Source organism: Anolis sagrei, chromosome 2 (assembly GCF_037176765.1).
Source record: "Anolis sagrei isolate rAnoSag1 chromosome 2, rAnoSag1.mat, whole genome shotgun sequence".
NCBI lineage: Eukaryota > Metazoa > Chordata > Lepidosauria > Squamata > Dactyloidae > Anolis > Anolis sagrei.
This window is the reverse complement of record NC_090022.1, coordinates 234,132,904-234,154,055: the sequence shown is the minus strand read 5'-3', so window position 1 is coordinate 234,154,055 and position 21,152 is coordinate 234,132,904. Positions and strand designations below refer to the sequence as shown.

Genomic DNA, 21,152 nt, shown 5'->3' with positions numbered 1-21,152 from the left:
GTCCGTAAACACCTCCTAGGTCTTGTGGCCAACATGACTTCATGGAGTGCCGTTACGTTCCCACTGGAGTGGTACCAATTGATCTACTCACATTTGCATGTTTTCAAATTGCTAGGTTGGCAGAAGCTGGGGCTAACAGCTGGAGCTCACACTGCTCCCCAGATTTGGACCTGTGACCTTTCAGTCAGCAAGTTCAGCAGCTCAGTGCTTTTAACCCACTGTGCCTCTGGAGACTCCTAAAAGAAGCATCCATGTAAACAGGCAATAAATTTATGAACACTAGAGAGCTGTTTGTTGGTCAATACGTGTATATTGCTTTTGGCTTATACTTTGTGAGCTTTGAGAGATATCTGATGAAGTAGATATCATTCACACATTCCATGCAGTGCTTTAAAAAAATTGAACAAACTTTCTGAGTAAAGTATTACTACTTTCCCCCAGTAAGAAAACATGCCTTTGTTCAAAATATAAGATTTGTACAAAAAGAGGCAAGACTGTGTCTTGGGTTCATTCACTCATGTTCCTCCTCTTTCCCTCTCTCCAAGCGTTAAGCTTTTGGATGCAGTTTAAAACAAACTGCAGGGATAACTATAGATGACACCAAATGTGTTGCCTGTAGCATAATGTGAAATCAGAACCATCAAACAGGGAAATACGATTTCATCCTTACTTCCTTTACTGTGATCTTGTCAAGTTGTACTGCAGTTAATGACAACTAAAACGAGTCCCTTTTTTGCTGGAACTGACATATTAAATGTTGCGTGAAAATAGGCCCCATAATTTTCTGGTTCAATGAAGTATGCTTGGATTGTACAACTCAACTACAGCTCAAACTCTGCATCCTATCCTGTTTAACAGATCAGGATTTAAAACATAGTTTGATCTTGATTGAATACTTGGGCTGACTTTGATTTGGATAAACCACATTTTTCTTTATTCAGATGAAACATTTAGCTGTCTGCTAAAAATGCTGAACTTTATATTTCTTCTTCTCATACATAAATGAGGGGAGAACAGAGGGAGGAGAAGATGAATCTGAGATTTGCACTTACTCATTCTCTTATTTAAAAACAAAACCATTGACTCAAATGGGCCACTGTGGTCTGAGAGTTCAGAAATAAAGGCTTCTGTCATTGAGACTTAGATTGTTATTTTATGTATCTTTGGTTGGAGGTAAACTCTGTTGAGCATTTTGGGATTTATGTCTGAATATAAATAAAAACAGAAAACAAGGGCATTACCTTAAAGTGAGAATAAAACATGCTTCTAAATATTTCATAAATATGTACAATGACAGCATATTTTAATGACATCTTGTTCTTTGAATCAATCATTCCATGATTAGAATGAACAGAACTATTTTCCAGGGCTGTCTGTGCAGAGGTTTTTGGTCTCTCTACCTAATTTATCTGCTCTACAATCACATCTCTGTATTTGGTTGATATTTATAACCCACTTGTAACCATGGTACCCAAGCACAGGCAACCACTGGGAAACAGATGAAAAGCAATACACCTTTGTTACTGCATAAAAAGAACACTCCCGTAGTTATGATAGATGCTTCTCTCTTTTCTCTATCTTCCTATGAACAGGATACAACAGACTATGTTGCATATGTAGCAAAGGACCCTGTTAATCGTAGAGGTAAAGTACTACTTAACATTTGCTTTCTTCTTCCTCTGAAAATGTAGGTTTCTAAGATTCTCATTCGTCTGTACCTTGTTTTCTATTGATAATAGCTTAATACAGAATCTGTTCAGTGTGTGCAAAATGAGATTTTTGTTTCATTATTTGTTCCATTTGTATACCACTCTACTTCCAAAGAGATGCCTCAGTGGTTGAAGCTTTAGACAACAGGAAATGCAGAAAATGGATGGGCCCAGTTATTATAATTAGGCCCAGTGGTTATAATTAGGAGATTTTAGCAAGTGTTTCCTAATGGACTACCAGAGTCCACTATTTTCACGGAGGTGAGGATTTTAAAAAATATTTTAAAATCTCACCTCCATGAAAGATACCTCATTATATTGAAGAGTGCTGTTGAAAAAAAATTATCAATGGTCACAAGATGTTTTGCTCTTCAACAAAAGGCCATCACTTTTAACAATTTGTGTTGTTTTGGTCCTTGAAATGTATTTTAACCCCCCCCCCCCCCCCGTGTTCTGCACAAAATTCTCCATACTTCAAACATAAAAGAAAAAAAGAAACTTGTCCCAAACTCTCATTATCTTAGCATTTACGGAGAAAACCTAAATTTCTTTGTTCTTATGTGTGAAATAAATAAGCAAATATTTAGCTAGGTTTATAAGCCTAACTTCTAGGGCTGTGCAATCAATGAAAAAAATGTTTCAAAACTCATTACAAAATTAGAGGGTGCTGTTGTTTCATTTTAAAAGTGTTTCTAAAGTATCATTAGTGAAAACTATAGTGAGAGTAATGAAATTGTGTTATGTTTTTGTTATAGCAATTGCGCAAGTGGGGAAACTTCAGGGGCTCCTTTTTCCCTCATTTTTACAGTTGTGAAACTTGCTACAATGTTATAACATATTTACCACTCTTAGCCCATCAAGTTTCAGAACGTTTCACTTATCCACAGATTTTGGGGACTTTTTAAAGGCTTTATAAACTACATTAAAAAAAAACCTACAAGAGCTGTCTCCTTGAATTTTCTATACAATGACACAAGATACCAGGGGATCATTCACCCCAACTTTCAGAAATATTTATACATCTACAGATTTTAGGGAACTTTAAAAAGTTTTGACAATTTTTTAAAAAAACTGCAACAGCTATCTCATTGAATGTCTCTCATATTAACCAAAAGAACTTTCATTCAGAGATTTCTCGAAGCCCAGCACAGAGATTTACTTACTAGAAGTATCAGTCAGTCCTCCTCTTTACTGATTCAACAATTTATGGGAACTCTGGTTGGCTGCTGCTACGGAGGGACAAATCTCTCCCCTATCCTGATTGGGGCTTTCTGATGCTGAGCAGAATTCTGGGAAATGTAGTTTAAGGCAGGGCCTTTTGAATTATCTTATCTCTTTTTTTGATAGAATTACAAGCTTTGTAGATGCAGGGAACACTGTGAATGTAACATACCTTGATTTTAGTAAGGCCTTCGACAAGGTCCGCCATGATCTTCTTGCAAACAAACTAGTCAAATGTGGAATAGGCAATGCTACTATTAGGTTGATCTGTAATAGGTTAAGCAACTGAACCCAAATGGTTACTCTTCATTCTGGAAAGAAGAGAGCAGTGGAGTGCCACAGGGTTTGGTCCTGGGCCCAGTACTGTTCAACATCTTTATTATTGACTTAGATGAAAATATAGAGAGCATGCTTATCAAGTTTGCAGATGACACCAAATTAGGAGGGATAGCTAATACTCCAGAGGATAGGTTCAGGGCATTTAAAATTTAAAAGAGATATTGACAAGATGGAAGGTGTCCAGAGGAGGGCGACTGAAATGGTAAAAAGTCTGGAGACTATGCCCTGTGAGAAGCAGCTTAAGGAGCTAGGTATGTTTAGCCTGCAGAAGAGAAGGTTGAGAGGAGACACGATAGCCTTGTATAAATATGTGAAAGAATATCATAAGGAGGCAGAGCAGGCTTGGTTTCTGCTGCCTTGGAAACTAGGACTTGAAGCAATCAGTTCAAATTGCAGGAAAGGAGATTCTACCTAAACATTAGAAAGAACTTCTTGACTGTAAGAGCTCTTCAGCAGTGGAACGCTCTACCTCGGAGTGTAGTGGAGGCTCCTTTTTTGAAGGCTTTAAAACAGAGACTGCATGGCCATCTGTCAGGGGCACTTTGAATGTGCTTTTCCTGCATGACAGGAGCTTGGACTAGATGGCCTATGTGGTCTTTTCCAACTTTATGATTCTATGATTCTACCATGCAATGGAGTAAAACTGTAGTGCCCTACATGGGTCCAGAAGCCTGCAAAGAAGCCCAAGGAAAAGTGGTAGACCTCTCTTTCTAACACACTGCCATTTGTCAAGAGATGAGCTCTTTCCCCCCTGTATTTCTTTTCTCCACCAAGCTTTGTCCAAATGCATTACCCTCTTACATCTTGTGACACATTCGCTGCCTCCTAACTCAGAGATCTCTGTTGCTAAATACATATTTTTAAATCTTAACTGGGTCAGGTACCTTTTTTTACACTGGGAAAAAGTGTGATGGCAGGTATAAAATATTAATGTTATGGATATTTTAAGACTTATATCTTGGAGTTTTTTTTTCAACGAACAGAATCACTGTACAAAATTATCTGCAAATGATATTCTTATAAATAATCAAAGAAATATACTGTTACAAAAGACTGACTTGTACTTACACTAGATACTAGGCTGTTTCTGGGCTATCAAGAACCTTGGCTGTGGCTTATTTTCTACCTCAGTGGGTGTGCAACTTGGTGCCTCTTACTCTGGCCTCTTGCAAGGAATCTGTAGCTCTAGATTAATTAGAAATAACATTAATGGTTTGAAACAACATAAAGGGACATCCAAAGGGACATCCATATTAGGCTGCTACATGGGCAACTTGTTTTAGGATAAGAAATTAAATTCAAACCTCAATTTTATGTGGTGAGCATTCATGTGAAATTGATTGTATAAGCTACAAAGAGAAAAAAAGGTATACAGTTCTAAAATTGACTTTTTCAAGGACATACCCTTAAATGTTTTTGTCCCATCACAACCTGTGAGTTCCCAAGTGTTTTGGCTTAGAACTCCCAGAAATCTCAGCCAGTTTACCAGCTGTTAGGATTTCTGGGAGTTGAAGGCCAAATCATCTGGGGACCCACAGGTTGAGAACCACTGATCTAGAAGGTCAAATGATATGAATCCTCAGCAATGAAATAGACAATACTGCTGGAGAAAATCCAGAGCCATTGGATGGGAATGCTTGCCAGCCAGCAGTTTTCTTCTCCATCTGATATATTTTTTTTAAAAAAGTTACCTATGTCATATCTGTGATTCTAAAATTTATTGGTATTTTTAAAAATTGTTAAAGAATTCTTTGTTGTTATTGTATAAGCTGCATAAAGAAAAAAGATATGCAGTTTTAGAATGGACTTCTCCAAGGATATGCTCTCAAATGCATTTCTCTCATCATGACTAGCATGCCATATCCTGGAATGCTGCGATGGCCTGGCCCAAGATATTATCAGCACTATAGGGCAAGCTTTTGAACTTCGTTTTAAGCAATACTTACAGTGTCCCTCTAAGATTCCTGCTCTTCATGATAGGTGAGTATTATTTTATTATTCAGTAGAAGTGTTGTTTTCTTTGAGAAATGGCTAGATAAAGGTTGAGCTTATTTGTGCAAGAGCAACTAAAAACAACTTAAAAGAGATTTTTTGATGCTTCAAAGGGTTTATATCAGAGATGGACAGCCATGGAAGGATAAAGGCTGCAGTCCCTAGGAGATCTTGCAGGACTTCAGTGCCCCCCTCTCCCCCCAATTTCATTCCTGAACTTTGTCCATAGCAGCACAATAGGGGCAGTTGGCACATGTGTCATCTCCAACTTTTCTGCAACAAGGAACATAGTATTGTTACATGTATCATTTCATTGTAGTCAAATATAGGCAGTCCCTGAGTTACAAACATCTGATTAACATATGACTCATGGTTAAGAACAGAGGCGAGACAACAGGAGGTAAGATAAATCTAGCTCTAAAGAAGGGAAATTCAATTCTGAAAGAGATGTCATGGGGAAAAGGTGTCTCAACTGAAACTTTATCACCAATCCTCACAGGGACAGAAAGTGAGGTGAAATCTTCAGAACAGGGCCACAGACAGTAAAATAAACACTACAGGGGTGTTAACCCTTCCCTATGGTATCCAAAACTATATATATATGAGTATATGTGTGTTTGGAGTTACACTTAAAAAGGTATCTGTCCCAACTTACATACAAATGCAACTTAAGAACAAACCTACAGAACCTATCTTGTTCATAACTTGGGGACTGCCTGTACCTTTTTAATGGTTTCTCTTCAAGCTCTTTCTTTCTGCACATGAAAGAAAGGGTAACAAAAACTGGGTCACATCAATGGCAATGTTTTTTTTTACTGCAAGAGAAGAGAGGGAGAGGATGCTTTCATGTTTTACAGGGAAATGACCCCAGTCATCTGCAGGAATAGATGGCCAGAATTCTGGTGTTACTCTATAAATATTATATAACTTCCAAAGAAGTGTTATGAAACATGTTGCAAAAAAATTTTATTTGGGAAAAGGATCAGGGCACTTATCTAAGATATTTGGAAAGTGAAGCATTATCAGTTTACAGTGAATTTTATAGTGATGTTCAAGTTCAGTTAAATGTAGTCGCATTACATGAGATGCAAACTGAAGAGGAGGTCAGTAAGCAAAGTTGGAAATGCATTTATTTATTTATTTGCTCATCACTCCCAAAGTTGGAAAGCATGATGTCTTACTGCCAATTAAAGTATCTAATACAATGGAATCTGGTATAATTATTTAAAAAATCATTCATTTAAGGCAGTGGTTCCCAAACTTTTGTCCTCCAGGTCAAACTTTAGCTCCCAGAAAGCCCGGCCATTTTACCAGCTGTTAGGAATTGTGGGAGCTGAAGTCCAGAACACCTGGAGGATGAAAGATTGAGAACCACTGATTTAAGGCAATTATTAGAACACTTTACAATACCATCATAATTGACACATAATCAACACTTTGAAATATTAATAATGGCAACAGATCTAGTCAGTTACGGAAAGTTCTTGCAGGCCACAGTAACTAAATACTATAGGGAAGAATATGGAAGGCCAAATTACAACCCTCAGAGGATAACCCTCAGAGGATAATGTTTAAAAGTGCCACATTGTTATAATTATTGAGAAAAACATTACAATTGACTTATAATTTTACTCTGGTAATGCCTTGTTCAATTGGAAATCTATTGACCCAGTTTGAGCTAGACACAAAGTTCTGTAGTTGATAAGAATAACAGAGCTCCTTCCAACAGGATGCAAAGTTTGGATGAACTTTGGATGGAAGAAGATGGTGAACCAGCAGAGAATCCTTATTACAACAGTGTTCCGAACAAAATACCTCCTACTGGTGGCCTAGTTGATGTGAGGGTCAAAGCCAAGCTTCCCTGTGTTTCAGACTCTGCTCAGGTAGACAAATCAATCTATGCTTGATTCCATTAGTTATTATTTTGAAGAATTGGTAATAGTGGTATAAACCTATGGTAGAAGTACATAGTTGAGGAGATGGAGAGATGGAATGATAATATTCATTCCATCTCTCCGTCTCCTCAACTATGTACTTCTACCATAGCGCTCAACAAAACTGGTCAGGAAAAATAACACAGTGGTGAGAATTTTATACAGCCTTTGGTCAGTATTTGAAAATCATTTTGTGTAGAAATATACTTTTTTGCATGAAAACGCTGGGAAGTTGTACAAAAGTTTCCAGATGGCCATATACGGGTTTTGTGTTTGTGCAAAGCTACTGTTCTTATGTAAATCCCAACAGTTTTATGTGTACATGAAAAAATGTGCAAAAAAAAAAAAAGGTGGAGGGTAAGATTGCTGGATTGTTGTTGAAAATAAGAATGAATGTACAAAAACATATGTGGCTTTTTTGTGCAACCACCCTCCACCCAAAAGAAAGCTTGTGAAAAAACAACAACATTCATTTATGTGCAGAATAATTTCCCAAAAAGTGTGAAACATGCAGAAATATTTGTTTTCATCACAGTGGGGAGAAAAATAGAAAAATTATTCATCCTCATTTCCAAACATACAATAGTTGAATATTAACATCCCTAGGTAGAACCTTGCTAACACACCATGAATCATCTGAACAAAATGCTAGAGACCTCAACTGAGATGGTTCTGTCAGTAGTGCCAGCCAGCCCTATTGAACTCATTGCCAGATCAGTGAGTGGAACTTCTGAAGGTGATATTGAAGGAGAGGTAGATTCAGATGCGTTTAGATAATCCTTCACGTACCTGAACATATATCCCCTCTTAATCTGAAAGTGAGTGCCAATCAGTGAGAGCAATTATGATATTGGTTGGTAGTTTAATGTGTGAACCCTTGTCAACATTTTCATTGAGAGGTCTACCATGATTCTACAATTTCATCTAACTAGTTATTTATTGTCATCTCAGGCTCTGCATGAAATTTGAAATTTCCCTATTTACTTGCCTCAGTCTGCATCTTTACATACACATGCAGAGAAGTAAAGTGAATTGGATTTCTAAGGTTATTGTAATACTATATCTATGCATATCTGAGTAAGATAGATGTATAAAGCTGTACTTCACATGTATTGTTTGACCTCTTCTGTGTTAATTATAAATGTAATCCTGCAGGGACAGTTGAAAGACATCTATTAAAAAGGTGGTGGTAGAGAATTAAGGTCTATGCTAATGACTATAGTTCTTTACATTAGCTGTGTTCATTGCCACAGCACTTTGTTTCTGTATATGAGTTTAGCTGATTGTAGTTAATGGCACTGAGAAGAGGGGTTTCATTATCACAACAGAGAAATGAGTAATGATCCCTAAATCTGGCTTCTGTTCTTTTATTTAATTTAAAATCACTGTGAAAATCCTTGGAAGCAAGGTCCAACATCTTTTTCTTTTTCTTTCTCTTTTTATACCTGGTAAAAGCTTTATTGGAATGATTAGGCTGACACATTTATTCCAGGAAAGGGTGATTGAACTGAAGGAGTTCCTTTTTATAGATGTAATATCCCTACTTTGTCATTTAGAATTACAGGGGTTAATAAAACAGGAAAGGAGTGCAGTTTCCCTGAAGGTCATCATTACTCTCATCCTCCTACGCAAACTCATTCATAAAAGAATGCTCAGTCATAGTGTCATACATGATGAATGAACGAAGACTGGGTTTGGGTAGAATTGCACCCGGACCAATCATTTAAAAGACCCACTGAAAATGCATTACAGTTTTTAAAGGTAGAGTTTGCATGAAGAATATTTTTACTACCATCTTAGTCTGCATCAGCAATGGGAAGAGAGCAAACCTACTACCAGAGTCAACACATAAGAGACCTATTTGATGACGAATGGCAACAGGGACCCAGTCGTCAAGGTAAGCTGAACACTGAAATAGCTGCAAAATTGAGTTATAGAGTTACAGATAGAATAATGTAGAATGGACCTCAGTCCCAAGGCTCTGTTTTACTGCATTTCTTTCACCAATAAAATAAAATGTGGAGGAAGATAAAGCAATATCTGATCAGTATGCAGTTATTTAATCATGTAAAAAAATAAATGCAACAGAAAAGTTGTGTATTGCATGTGGAGAAGCCCTAAAACAGAAAAGTTGTACATTGCCAGTGAAGAAACCCTAAAACAGTTTCCTCCTCTTGCTTTCAATTGCATATTAACATAGAGATAATTTCTACAACACTTTTTTCATGTCAGGAGTGAATTGAGTAGCTACAAGAAAAATAAAAATAAAATAAAAGGTGTCCCTAGATTCCTCGGTTCTGAATAACTACCGGCCTATATCTAACCTCCCCTTTCTGGGCAAGGTTCTAGAGCGGGTGGTTGCCTCCCAACTCCAGGGATTCTTGAATGACACCGATTATCTAGAGCCATCGCAGTCTGGTTTTAGACCTGACCATGGCACTGAGATGGCTTTGGTCGCCTTGGTGGATGGCCTCCAAAGAGAACTTGACAGGTGGAGTTTGTCCCTGTTGGTTCTCCTGGATATCTCAGCGGCTTTCGATACCATCGACCATGGTATCCTTTTGGGGTGGCTCTCCAGAATGGGTCTTGGGGCATTGCTCTGCTGTGGCTCCGCTCCTTCCTGGAGAGTCGCTCCCAATCGGTGAATCTGGGGGATACCTGCTTGGACCCCTGACCTGAGGGGTCCTGCAAGGTTCCATTCTATCCCCCATGCTTTTTATTATCTACATGAAACCACTGTGTGAGGTCATCCAGAGTTTTGGAGTTGGGTGCCATCTGTACGCAGATGACATCCAACTCTACTACTCATTTCCACCAAACTCCAAGGAAGCCTCCCAGACCCTGAACCAGTGTCTGGCAGATGTGATGGACTGGATGAGGGCTAACAGGTTGAAGCTTAATCCAGAAAAGCCAGAGGTCCTCCTGGTCAATCGTGGGGCCGACCGGGGTATTGGGTGGCAACCTGTTCTCGACGGGGTTACACTCCCCCTGAGGGTGCAGGTCCGTAGCTTGGGGGTCCTCCTGGACTCAACGCTGTCACTTGATGCTCAGGTGTCGGTGGTGGCTGGGAGGGCTTTTGCACAACTCAAACTCGTGTGCCAGCTGCGACCATACCTCGTGAAGTCTGACTTGGCCAGCGTGGTCCACCCCTTGGTTACATCTAGATTGGACTATTGTAATGAGCTCTATGTGGGGCTGCCCATGAAGATGGCCCGGAAGTTCCAACTGGTACAATGGGCCAGACTCCTTACTGGAGCAAACTATAGGGAACATACAACGCCCCTTTTAAAACAGCTTCATTGGCTGCCAATAAGTTGCCGAGCCAAATTCAAGGTGCAGGTTATGACCTATAAAGCCCTAAACGGTTTGGGCCCCGCCTATCTTTGTGATCGCATCTCCCTCTATGAACCGACGTGGACTTAAAGATTTTCCAGGGAGGCCCTCCTTTGGTTCCCACCACATCACAAGCACAGTTGGTGGGGATGAGAGAAAGGGCCTTCGCAGTCGTGGCCCCTCGCCTCTGGAACGCCTTTCCTAGAGAAATAAGACAGGCCCCATCCCTCCCCTCCTTTTGTAGGAGCCTGAAGACCTGGTGGTTTAAACAAACCTTTGAGAACAACTAGTTCTAGTTTAGCCCCAGATACTGTTGAAATTGGCCACATTTTTTTCTACCTATTACCCAGGTTACTTTCTTCTATTAGGCCCTGGAAATGTACAGCCATAGACTCTACATAATTTCCCGGGCCCTCTAAAATTGCACTAGCCCCGGCCCAGCCTTTTAAATTGCTTTGAACAGGGAGAATTAAACTTTATTTATATAAATAAAATTTTGTTGGCTATTGTTGTTGTTGTACAAGTCACTTCTGGTGTGAGAGAATTGGCCATCTGTAAGGATGTTGCCCAGGGGATGCCCGGATGTTTTACCATCCTGTGGGAGGCTTCTCTCATGTCCCCACATGAGAAGCTGAAGCTGAGAGACAGGAGCTCACCCTGCTCCTAGGATTCAAACCCCCAAACTTTCAGACAGCAGTCTTGCTAGCACAAGGGTTTAACCCATTGCACCACTGAGGCTCCTACCCTACATGTGACATAATGAGAAAAATATATATTAAGAGGCAATTAATCTCTCATGATCTCCAGCCTCCCTTACCATGGTTTGTATATTGTATAAGACACACAGCATACTGAGTCGTGAAATGAGCCAGGTTTCATTAACTGATTTTACTCCCATCATTAGTTTTTGTTTGGTAACTGGAATTAAGCCTCAACCATTAAAGGAGACATTTTACAAGGAGACTCCAATTTCACAGAGTGAATGAGAGCGAGGAAAAAAACCAAAGCAAAAACTGTTCCTGACTGTCTTGGATCAAAGAAAGACCTAACTGATAAGATCTTCGTGACATGATTGCATTTATATCAGAGAGTTGTGACGTGAATAACCATTTTTCCAAGTTGTGACATGAATAACCACTATTCCAATGGGAAGCTTTCTGGATCAGGAAAAACTTTTATTTCCAATAAACTAGCTAGTTGTTGTCACTTGGGGCAACTGTCATAAGTATAGATGTCAGGCTAGTGACATTTTGTGTTCATGTTAGCCTTTAGCAGGAATTGCTTTTACTGTCACTTGAATGCATTGCTCCATGTCACCTTTCAATCTTCTCTTCTCTAAACTAAACATATTCTGGTGACCTGAGCTGCACTTCATGTGATTCATTATATGACCGAAGTAGAATGTTTATAGCAATTCTACCCCGGCTATGGTGTTCAGAGCCTTTATGATATACAGCAGTCCCCAAGTTATGAACAAGATTGGTTATGTAGATTTGTTCTTAAGTTGAATCTGTATGTAAGTTGGAACAGGTACTTTTTAAAATGTAACTTCAGCCATACACACACACACACACACACACACACAATCACACATACACAAGCTTTGGATAGCATAGGGAAGGGTTAATACCCTTGGTAACTTGGGGACTGATATATTGTATTTGTCTTAGGGACATCATATGCTGGAAATGGCTTTTTAAAAATGTGAATCAGCATGATAGAATGATTTTAATGTTAGACCATGACTCTAAAAACCAGGGATCAAATCCCTGCTTGTCATTGAAAACCTGCTGGGTGATCTTAAGCAAGTCATAACACTCTCAGCCCCAGAGCAAGGCAAAGGCAAACTCCTATCTGAATAAATTTTATCACAGGTCAGAATTGACTTGAAGGTGCACAATATCATCCTCACCAATGGCCTTCATGCTTACGTCAACTGCAGTCGACCACTGCAATTTATTCCCTGCTGGTTGCTGCATGATAATAGTAACCCAGAATTGGAGAGCTGTGCCAGGAAATGCTCTCTGTCAGGTAAAAAGCTTTAAGAAAACTCACCCAACCTGTAGACCTCTGAAAACTCCTTAGTGCTTTCTTATCCAAGTACTAATTAGGCCTAACCATGCTTAGCTTCTCAAACCAGACACGGTCAGTATCATCAGGGAGGTGTAGTGGTAGATTAATTACTGTAATATACTGTTAAGTACAGTAGTGATCACTTTCATGAATTGCCCCTTCATTACCCCTTGAATTAATTACAATAATAATCCCTATTGCACAACCTGTTCTGGCATAGGGCAAGAGGCATTGACCTCGTGTATAAGTCAAGGACAGCTTTGGAAGCTAAAATTATGGATTTTGATATGACCTATGGATAAGTCAAAGGTTCCCAGTTGCAGCCTTAGTTTCTCTGTTCAGATATTCAGTAAGGCCAGAAGGAGCCCCAATGTGGAAGGAGGAGAGGAGAGTCAGTGCTTCTTTTAGGTTGTCCTGAAAAGGACGAACTTGTCTTTCACCACTACGCAGAGAAGGAGGTGATTCCTTTTTTGATAAGTATTACGGTACAGTACTCAAAATGACCAATGGATCAGTCAACCTGGGGTATTTTTGGGTTAATTTCTTGGCTTAAATGTCTAGATTTATACATGAGTATATAGGTTAATCACAGTTCCTTAATGAATTGTGTTTGGCCTGTCAAATTATGGTGACCCCATGAATTTCATAGGATTTTGGGAGGGCATGGAATAGACAGAAGTGATCTTGCTAGTTCCTTCATCTGAAATATAATTTACAACACCTTGTATTTGTTAGAGATCTTTTATCAAAATACTAACCTAAAGTGAATGTGCATATTGGTACAATACCACTAATTTCAGAATTTCCTCCTCCTTTATTTATTTATTCCAAAAGCAAATCTTCAAAAACTAAAACAAATACAGATACAAAGATTTGAAAGGTTATTTTTATAATATGGTTACAATCCTATCTATATAATATTTAAAAGTTCAAAACATCTCTATTACAAGAAACAAAAATCAAATCAGCACATTAATGAAAGCATTTTTATTCAATTTCCCCAAGCCTACTATTGGGACTAACAGGACACCAAATGGCCCTATGGAAAATTTTAGAACTTCCACAAACCATGTCTTGGGGAGTGAGGACAGCACAAAAGCATTGGAGTGAAGTGGATTCACTGACATTGGTCTATTTTGGGATTCTCCATAAAAATGAATAAACAAATGATGGCAATATGAGATCAAAGTGCCAGAAATCCTATCTTTGGAATAACTATGCTATTCATTGGTACAAAAGAGTTCTGTTGCTTTTCACAGGGTCTTTAGATATGTGTAGCATGCCAGAAGGAAAATCGAATATGACCTCACCAGGAGAGATGCCAACATATGTGAACACAAAACATATAAATATGGAAACTCTGCAGGCTCTTCAGGCAGAAGCTGAACATCTGCTTAGCGGAACAACAGAAAGTACCAAAGACAGCAGCCCAGCAAAAGATCTTTTTGACATGAGTAAGTTCCTTTTTAAAAAATCACTTTGAATTGGGATCTCTCTTATTTATTTATTATTTATTTCATCTACTTATACCCCGCCCTTCTCACCCCGGGGGGGGACTCAGGGCGGCTTACAAAGGAGGCACAATTAGATGCCCAAATCACACAACAAACAATACAAAATATAGCAGTTCAACAATTAAAATGAAACATCAATACCTATTAAAATCATAAAAACTATAAAAACTATAAAAACTATAAAAACTATAAAAACTATCTCATGTCAGAGTCCATATATCAGAGTCCATATATCCATTCCATTCCATTGTCCTTGTCTATCGATAGGTCCTTTAATCAGTTGTCAGCATGGCCAAAAGCTTGCTGCTATTGGTGAATATCATGGGTTTTCCTAGGTTAAACTAGCTCTGCCCTGCTTCTTGTAAAGCTGGGAGATTATCTGCAGCTTATTGGAAACACTGGAGCATTGCATGGATTCAAAGCAGTGTGAACAGCTGGATTGGACACAATTTGGACTGGTCCATTATCCAGACTGATTTGCCACCATCACCCTTTTTTTAACTCATTGGTGGGAGATTGATTTACTCCTTTCCGGTCACCTCTGCTCATGTCAGAATAGATTGCCTGGAATGGCAAGGATGTCACACATAGCTCTGCATATGGCCATGAGGAATGGTAAGACAGAAGATGAGGTGACAGTCGAGCAGGGCCAATGCAGTCTTGAGGGCCTTCCACAGAGCCCTATATCCCAGAATATCAAGGCAGAAAATACCACAGTATCTGCTTTGAACTGGATTTGAGTCCACACTCAAATAATGTGGGATTTTCTGTCTTGATTTTCTGGGATATAGGGCTGTGTGGGAGGGCCCTTGGTATGGCTGGTCCATGTGGTGCTAATGATGTTTTAGTGGGTTTGGCCAGATGTATGTGGCCACTTTCAGGTCCAGTCTGGATCATTTTATGCTCTGGATTTACCATCCAGTATGGATTTGCCTTTAGACATTTTAATGCCCAGAAAAGATGGTGGATATTTATATTTTTGAAGTTTACTGAAAATAGAATGATCTGAAGTTGAACAAGTTGTACTCCAGTTGATTTCAGTAGTAGGCAACTGAAGGTGTTGTGCTTCAATCATACTGTAACTGAAGAGTCTGGGTAGTGAATTACTTCATGTGTCACTAATTGGTATGCGTTATTTTCCCTTTCTACTAGGCCCATTTGAAGATGCTCTGAAGAACCAAACACCTGGGCCCATTTTGAACAAGGCTACCTCAGTTGAATGTACCAGTCCTCTTCTGTCCAGAGCAGCTGGTGTAGCAGTAGCAGAAGAACTGAGCACAGAACCCTGGTATCAAGGAGAAATGACCAGAAAAGAAGCAGAACAGCTCTTAAAGAAATGTGGAGATTTCTTGGTTCGGAAAAGTACTTCCAACCCAGGTTCTTATGTGCTGACTGGGCTACATAATGGACAGGCCAAGCATCTCCTCTTGGTGGACCCTGAAGGAACTGTAAGTATTTAAAATAGGGAGGAGCTCTTTTACTTCTAATTCTGTTAACCCAGCAAACAAAGCACCTCTCATCATTCTAGTCCACAATTTGACTTGCGTTTGTGAGAGTATATTCAGTGTAATCTTTGTAAAACTGGGAATTGATTTTTTAATGCCTTAAAGGCAAACACATATATAATGACATAAGCCATGGTCAGGGGAGGTGGGACCCTTCAAATATTGTGGACTGAATCTCCCATCAGACTTAGCCAGTACAATGTATTGTCGAAGGTTGTCAGGGCTGGAATCACTGGGCTGTTGTTTTTCAAACAGTATAGCCATGTTCCAGAAGCATTATCTCCTGATGTTTCATGTTCCAGAAGCATTCTCTCCTAACATTTTGCCTGCATCTATGACAGGCATCCTCACAACCTGTGAGGATGCCTGCCATAGATGCAGGTGAAATGTCAGGAGAGAATGCTTCTGGAACATGGCCATACAGCCCGAAAAACTTACACCAACTTAGCCAGTACAGTCAGCAGTGACTCCCCTCTTCTCCACTTCATCCTCCCAGCCTTTGTGAAGTGTCAGCAGTTCCCAGAAAGTCTGCAGTAAAATTAATTCCTCTCATAACAGAGAGAGAGAGAGAGGAATATATTTGTGGGCTTTGTGGCAAAATCCCAGTGGCAGCTGGCAATTGGCTTTTTGGTGGGCAGGGAATCATCTCTCTAATTAAAGAGCTTTCCAAGGTGCTGAACATATTTTAGGATAAGGTTAAGCCCTTTGGATAGCTCCTCTCAAGTCTGGATGCAAACCTGGAGTGGATTCATCACTAACCTGGGATCTGTAAGCTACCACTGGCACAGTCAGTTCAGGAAAAACAGATTGATTGCTAAATTGTGTTTCATAATCTCAAGATGACAAATAGAAGAGCTGATACAGTACAAAGGAAAGTTTAAGAAGATGAAGCAGGCCTTTTAAGAATCCCAGATTTATCTGCTGACTATTTCTTGTCTAAGAAAACCCTATGAAATATTGACAGGCAACCTCAAGGCACATACACAAGCCTGCATGCACACATACACTGCAGAGCTTCTGGTAGAGATAAACAATGAAAAGAAACAATTAATGCAATTCACACGGTTAACACTAGAGGACAGTCAAACGTTATATTCATAATGATTTCCAAAAAGGCTGTTGTTTAAGCCTGACATTATTGGTATTTGAGACAAGCTCAGTGAGTGTTATGCCTTTCAATTTCTTTTGGCTCTGAAATTGTGTTCTCAGAGTCCACTTTTGCACTTACACTGAAGTTCAACGTCATTATTCATATATGTGGTCGTTTATTCATAAATACCAGTAAGTTTGACTGCTTTGTGTTTTTCTTAGTACCCCAAGTATTGTGTTTTAAAAATGCTTCTATTGAAGATATTCTATCAGTGAAATATATTACAATTTTATTTCTATAGTGCTTATTCAATATAGTAACTATAGTACCCTAAATAAGGGTGCGCTAGACTAGCATGAGCAGCTGTAGTTGGATCATTGTCAACCTACAGTTCCCATGATCTCTCACTATTAGCTATTGAGACTGGAGCTATGGGAGTTGCACTACAATGATATTTGAAAGGCTACAGTGCCTTACCCCCAAATTAGAGTGTCTGGTTATTCCTACTAATCTGTGGGGTTTTAAAGTGATAACAAGTCTCTCAATCTTTCTCCATTTGCCTTAGTCGCATCTCAATTGGACTACTGCAACGCTCTCTATGTGGGGCTGCCTTTGAAGATAGTATGGAAGCTGCAACTGGTTCAGAGATCAGCAGCCAGATTACTAACTGGGGAGAACCAGCAGCCAGATTATTAACATGGAGAGTACCACCCCCATGTTGCAGAGGCTCCACTGGCTGCCGATCTTCTTCCAGGCTAAATATAAAGTGATGGTTATTACCTTTAAAGCCCTAAAGGGTTCAGGCCCAGGCTATTTAGCAAACCCACCTCCACATACAAACGTGCTTGGGCACTCTGATCAGCAGAGGAGGTCCTGCTCTCGGTCCCACCCCCATCACAAGCATGGTTGGTGGGAATGAGAGAGGGGGGTCTTCTCTGTGATCACCCCCACCTCCCTCCCAAAAAAGATTAAAACAGCTCCCTCTTTAACCTCCTGTAAAAAACAACTAAAAACTTTCTTATGCACTCAGACATATAAAGACGAAGAGGCTTAGTATGTTATATGGACTGCTCACCCTGGCTGCTGGCGGTAGTTAATTTTATAGTTAATTTTATAATTTATAATTTAAAACATATTTCGTTGGTCTGATTCCTTTGTTTTCTTTATGGATTACTATGGAATTGTAAATATTACATGTTATATTGAGTCTTATTTTTGGTTTCAATATGGATCTGTGAGGGTTTGAGGTGGGATGGTTATTTGTTTATGTATGTTTATTTTGTATGACATTGAATGTTTGCTGACATTGTTGTTCATTGCCCTGAATCCCTTGGGGAGATGGGCCAGTATATAAAGTTTATTTATTTATTTATTTGGCGCTCAGCCAAGCTGTCCATACTTTATAGGCTATATGAGGCCATTAAAATAGATAAGCAACTTGTTGCTATATTGTGCCTAGTTTGCCCTGTAGTTTTAAGGCCCAAATTGCCCCATCTAGTGAATATGTATGACCATTCTACTTGGATGTCATTCTTCCCAGGTTCGTACGAAGGATCGTATATTTGACAGCATTAGCCATCTCATCAACTACCACCTTGAGAAGAACTTGCCAATTGTCTCTTCTGGGAGTGAACTCTGTCTCCATCAACCAGCAGAGAAAAAACAGTGACCGCTTCTCTACACTCTTGCATAACCTACCCACCCTAAAATGTCCAACTCTTGTCTCTCATGAGCCACAATCCAAAAGGAACTGCAAGTCTATGTCCAAAGAGGGAAAAATTCAGCCTGTTAACACTTCCTATAGATTAAAGAAATCCCATTGTTTGTGACACCAAAAGAAGTAATTTTTTCTGATGCTCTAAGGATAGACAACCTGGTAAAAATATCAGGTGGGAGGGGTTTCTTTACATTACTTCAGTTAAAGTGTTCTCATTCCTCACTATGAATGCTGACTGTGTACACACACGCACATTCTTTATAAATACAGTAGATATTTATATTTTTGAAGCCAACCTGCTGAAGACATGGAGCAAAATATGTCCTGTTCCATGCATTTTTAACTGAGGAGAAGATGCCAGTTTTGTGGGATTGAGAAGAAGAAAATATAAATATCAAAGTTCTGGAGAAAATCCACACTGAAAATGTTAAGAGTAGTTTTAGATATAATAAGCACAACAATAGAGAGAAAACAGATAAAATGCAATTATTAAAAAGAAGATGTGGGGATAGGGAACAAATATAAGAGCTAGTAGTATTCCAACAGGAAATTTTTAGCCTGAAGCTACTTTTGAAAACATGATTAATTGTCTCTTGAGTAAATTGTGACTTTCCCCCACTTTCAAATGTCCCATTTAAATTCTTATATAATGCTACTCCAAATTGTTTGTAACTTGCTTTGACTTGATGTGATCTCTCTGTGTATGAGGTACATGCTTTGATTTTTCTAATATACCTTATGATAAAAATTTGATTTATTAAAACCGTGTTCAGTATTAAAATTCTCCTATATGTAATGGACTTTTTGCAATGGGGGATATTATTATCATTATCTATAACCACCAATGGTAGGGTGGGATATACATACGTGTGTGTGATTTTTAAGCATGTAAGCACGTACAGTACTTGGTGTAATCACAAGCACCAAATCTCATTTAACAACTAGGTATCTCTTTGTCACTGATATATATCTCTATCTCTCTATCTATCTATATCTATCTCTATCTCCTCATCAAAAATGTTTCCAGAAGTTTACCAGGGCTTAGATGGGCATTGCAATGTGTGTATGGGGTTACACAACTAGACAAATTCATTGGCAACACACATCAGTATCTGCACATGTACGGAGATACCTCTTGGGGGTTCAAGTACTCCACAGTTATATTACTATTATTCTATTTCACGTCATAACAATATTCTAAGGAATCCTGTAATTTGCAATATAAGAAAGGCTACTTTGAATTCTCCTCTAGACTGCTTTAATGACTCACAAAACTATATAAGCTCCAGGATCCTATAGGATGTTACTATGGTAGTTAAAGTGGAATTATAATACTATATCTGTAGAGTATAGAAATGTTCTGGCTGATTCCACCCCCATTAGTGAAAGTGAACCACAGTCAGGATGGGATGGCAAAATTAATCACATGTTTGCTGGCATGAAAAAGACCTTTCTTTTTTGTTACAGTTCTGAGTCTTAACTTATTTACTTTTGTGTAGATACATATTGCATAGTACATGTACTTTTTTACATTATGCACAATCAAATTATGAAATTTGCCTCCAAAAGTTATGATGACAGAAAACACATGTTTAGTAATCCAGCACAGAACTGGTTAGCGAACAGCTATAAATGTAACAGAACATCCATGTACAGATGTTCAATATATCTGAATGAAAATGGTATCTGACACCACAAAAACGATTGATATTCTATTCAAACCTAAATGATAAATGCTGGAAATGCGAAGAACAGACTGGAACCTTCTTCCATATCTAATGTACCTGTAAGTCTGCAAAAAAAAAAAAAAAAAAAAAAAAAAAAAAGCAGAGAAATACAAGGGAAAATTCAAAAAACTCTGGACATTAAATTCCAATTCAGACCTGTAAACTTCGTATTAGGAATTTATAGATTTTGAAATAAATATGAAAAAGAGAAAATAATCACATATCTTACAACAGCAGCCAGAATAATACATGCCCAAAATGGAGAACGAAAGAATAACCAACAGTAGATCAATGGATCTTAAAAATAATGGATGTAATGAATATTGACAAATTATCTCAACTACTATGCGAGGACCTCTCAGGAAAAAAACCCCCAACAGATTGGATACCACTACTACAATATATGAAATAAGAAAAAATAAATTGGACAGAAGGAACGGATGTCTGAAACTAAAATTGTTCTCCAGAGGAGGGAAAGCAGAAGAGATACAGATAGGAGAAGAAAAGGACTATGGTAACAGATGTCGGAAAGATTAGAAGTCGAGTTTGCTCCCATACTTACCTCGATACCTTTCCCCTTTTTTTTCTTTTGCTGTGATGTTCCCCCTCCCTTCTGCCTCACTTTTTTATCTTTACATATGTTGACACACACACACACACACATGAAGGGAAAGTACAAAATAAGGATAGTGTTTAGCTCTCTGTCCAGCTTGTGGATGCATTGATACATTGGACTGGCCATTGTGGAAACACAATGCTGATCAAGAGAGACCTTCATTTGCTTCAGCAAGTCAATATGCAATTTATCTTGGATATTACTAAGGAAATCTTTAGCAGGAAACAGAATACTTCTGGTGCATAGTTTGGCAGGGCAAGACTTCCCAAAAGAATAGCTCTTTTAAATATTTTTTTCTATTTTTTTCTATAAATTGTTTGCTGTTATCATACAATAGCACTGCGATCCTGGCTGTTATGCCATTAGAATTCACTCTTCAGAT

General features: G+C 38.8%; 1 protein-coding gene across 2 annotated transcripts in view; it reads left to right on the top strand.

Moving 5' to 3' along the window:
• The window catches only part of SHC3 (SHC adaptor protein 3), a 50,135-nt gene extending 30,931 nt beyond the window's left edge, over positions 1-19,204 (top strand). For both annotated transcript variants that reach the window (XM_060762039.2, XM_060762038.2), the window contains 7 exons: positions 1,593-1,644; positions 5,123-5,249; positions 6,991-7,144; positions 8,996-9,092; positions 13,861-14,055; positions 15,268-15,563; positions 18,251-19,204. In XM_060762039.2, coding sequence (XP_060618022.2) covers positions 1,593-1,644; positions 5,123-5,249; positions 6,991-7,144; positions 8,996-9,092; positions 13,861-14,055; positions 15,268-15,563; positions 18,251-18,379 — 1,050 coding nt within the window. In that variant the 3' untranslated portion in view covers positions 18,380-19,204. The remainder of the gene's footprint in view (positions 1-1,592; positions 1,645-5,122; positions 5,250-6,990; positions 7,145-8,995; positions 9,093-13,860; positions 14,056-15,267; positions 15,564-18,250) is intronic.
• The last annotated feature ends 1,948 nt before the right edge of the window (positions 19,205-21,152 follow it).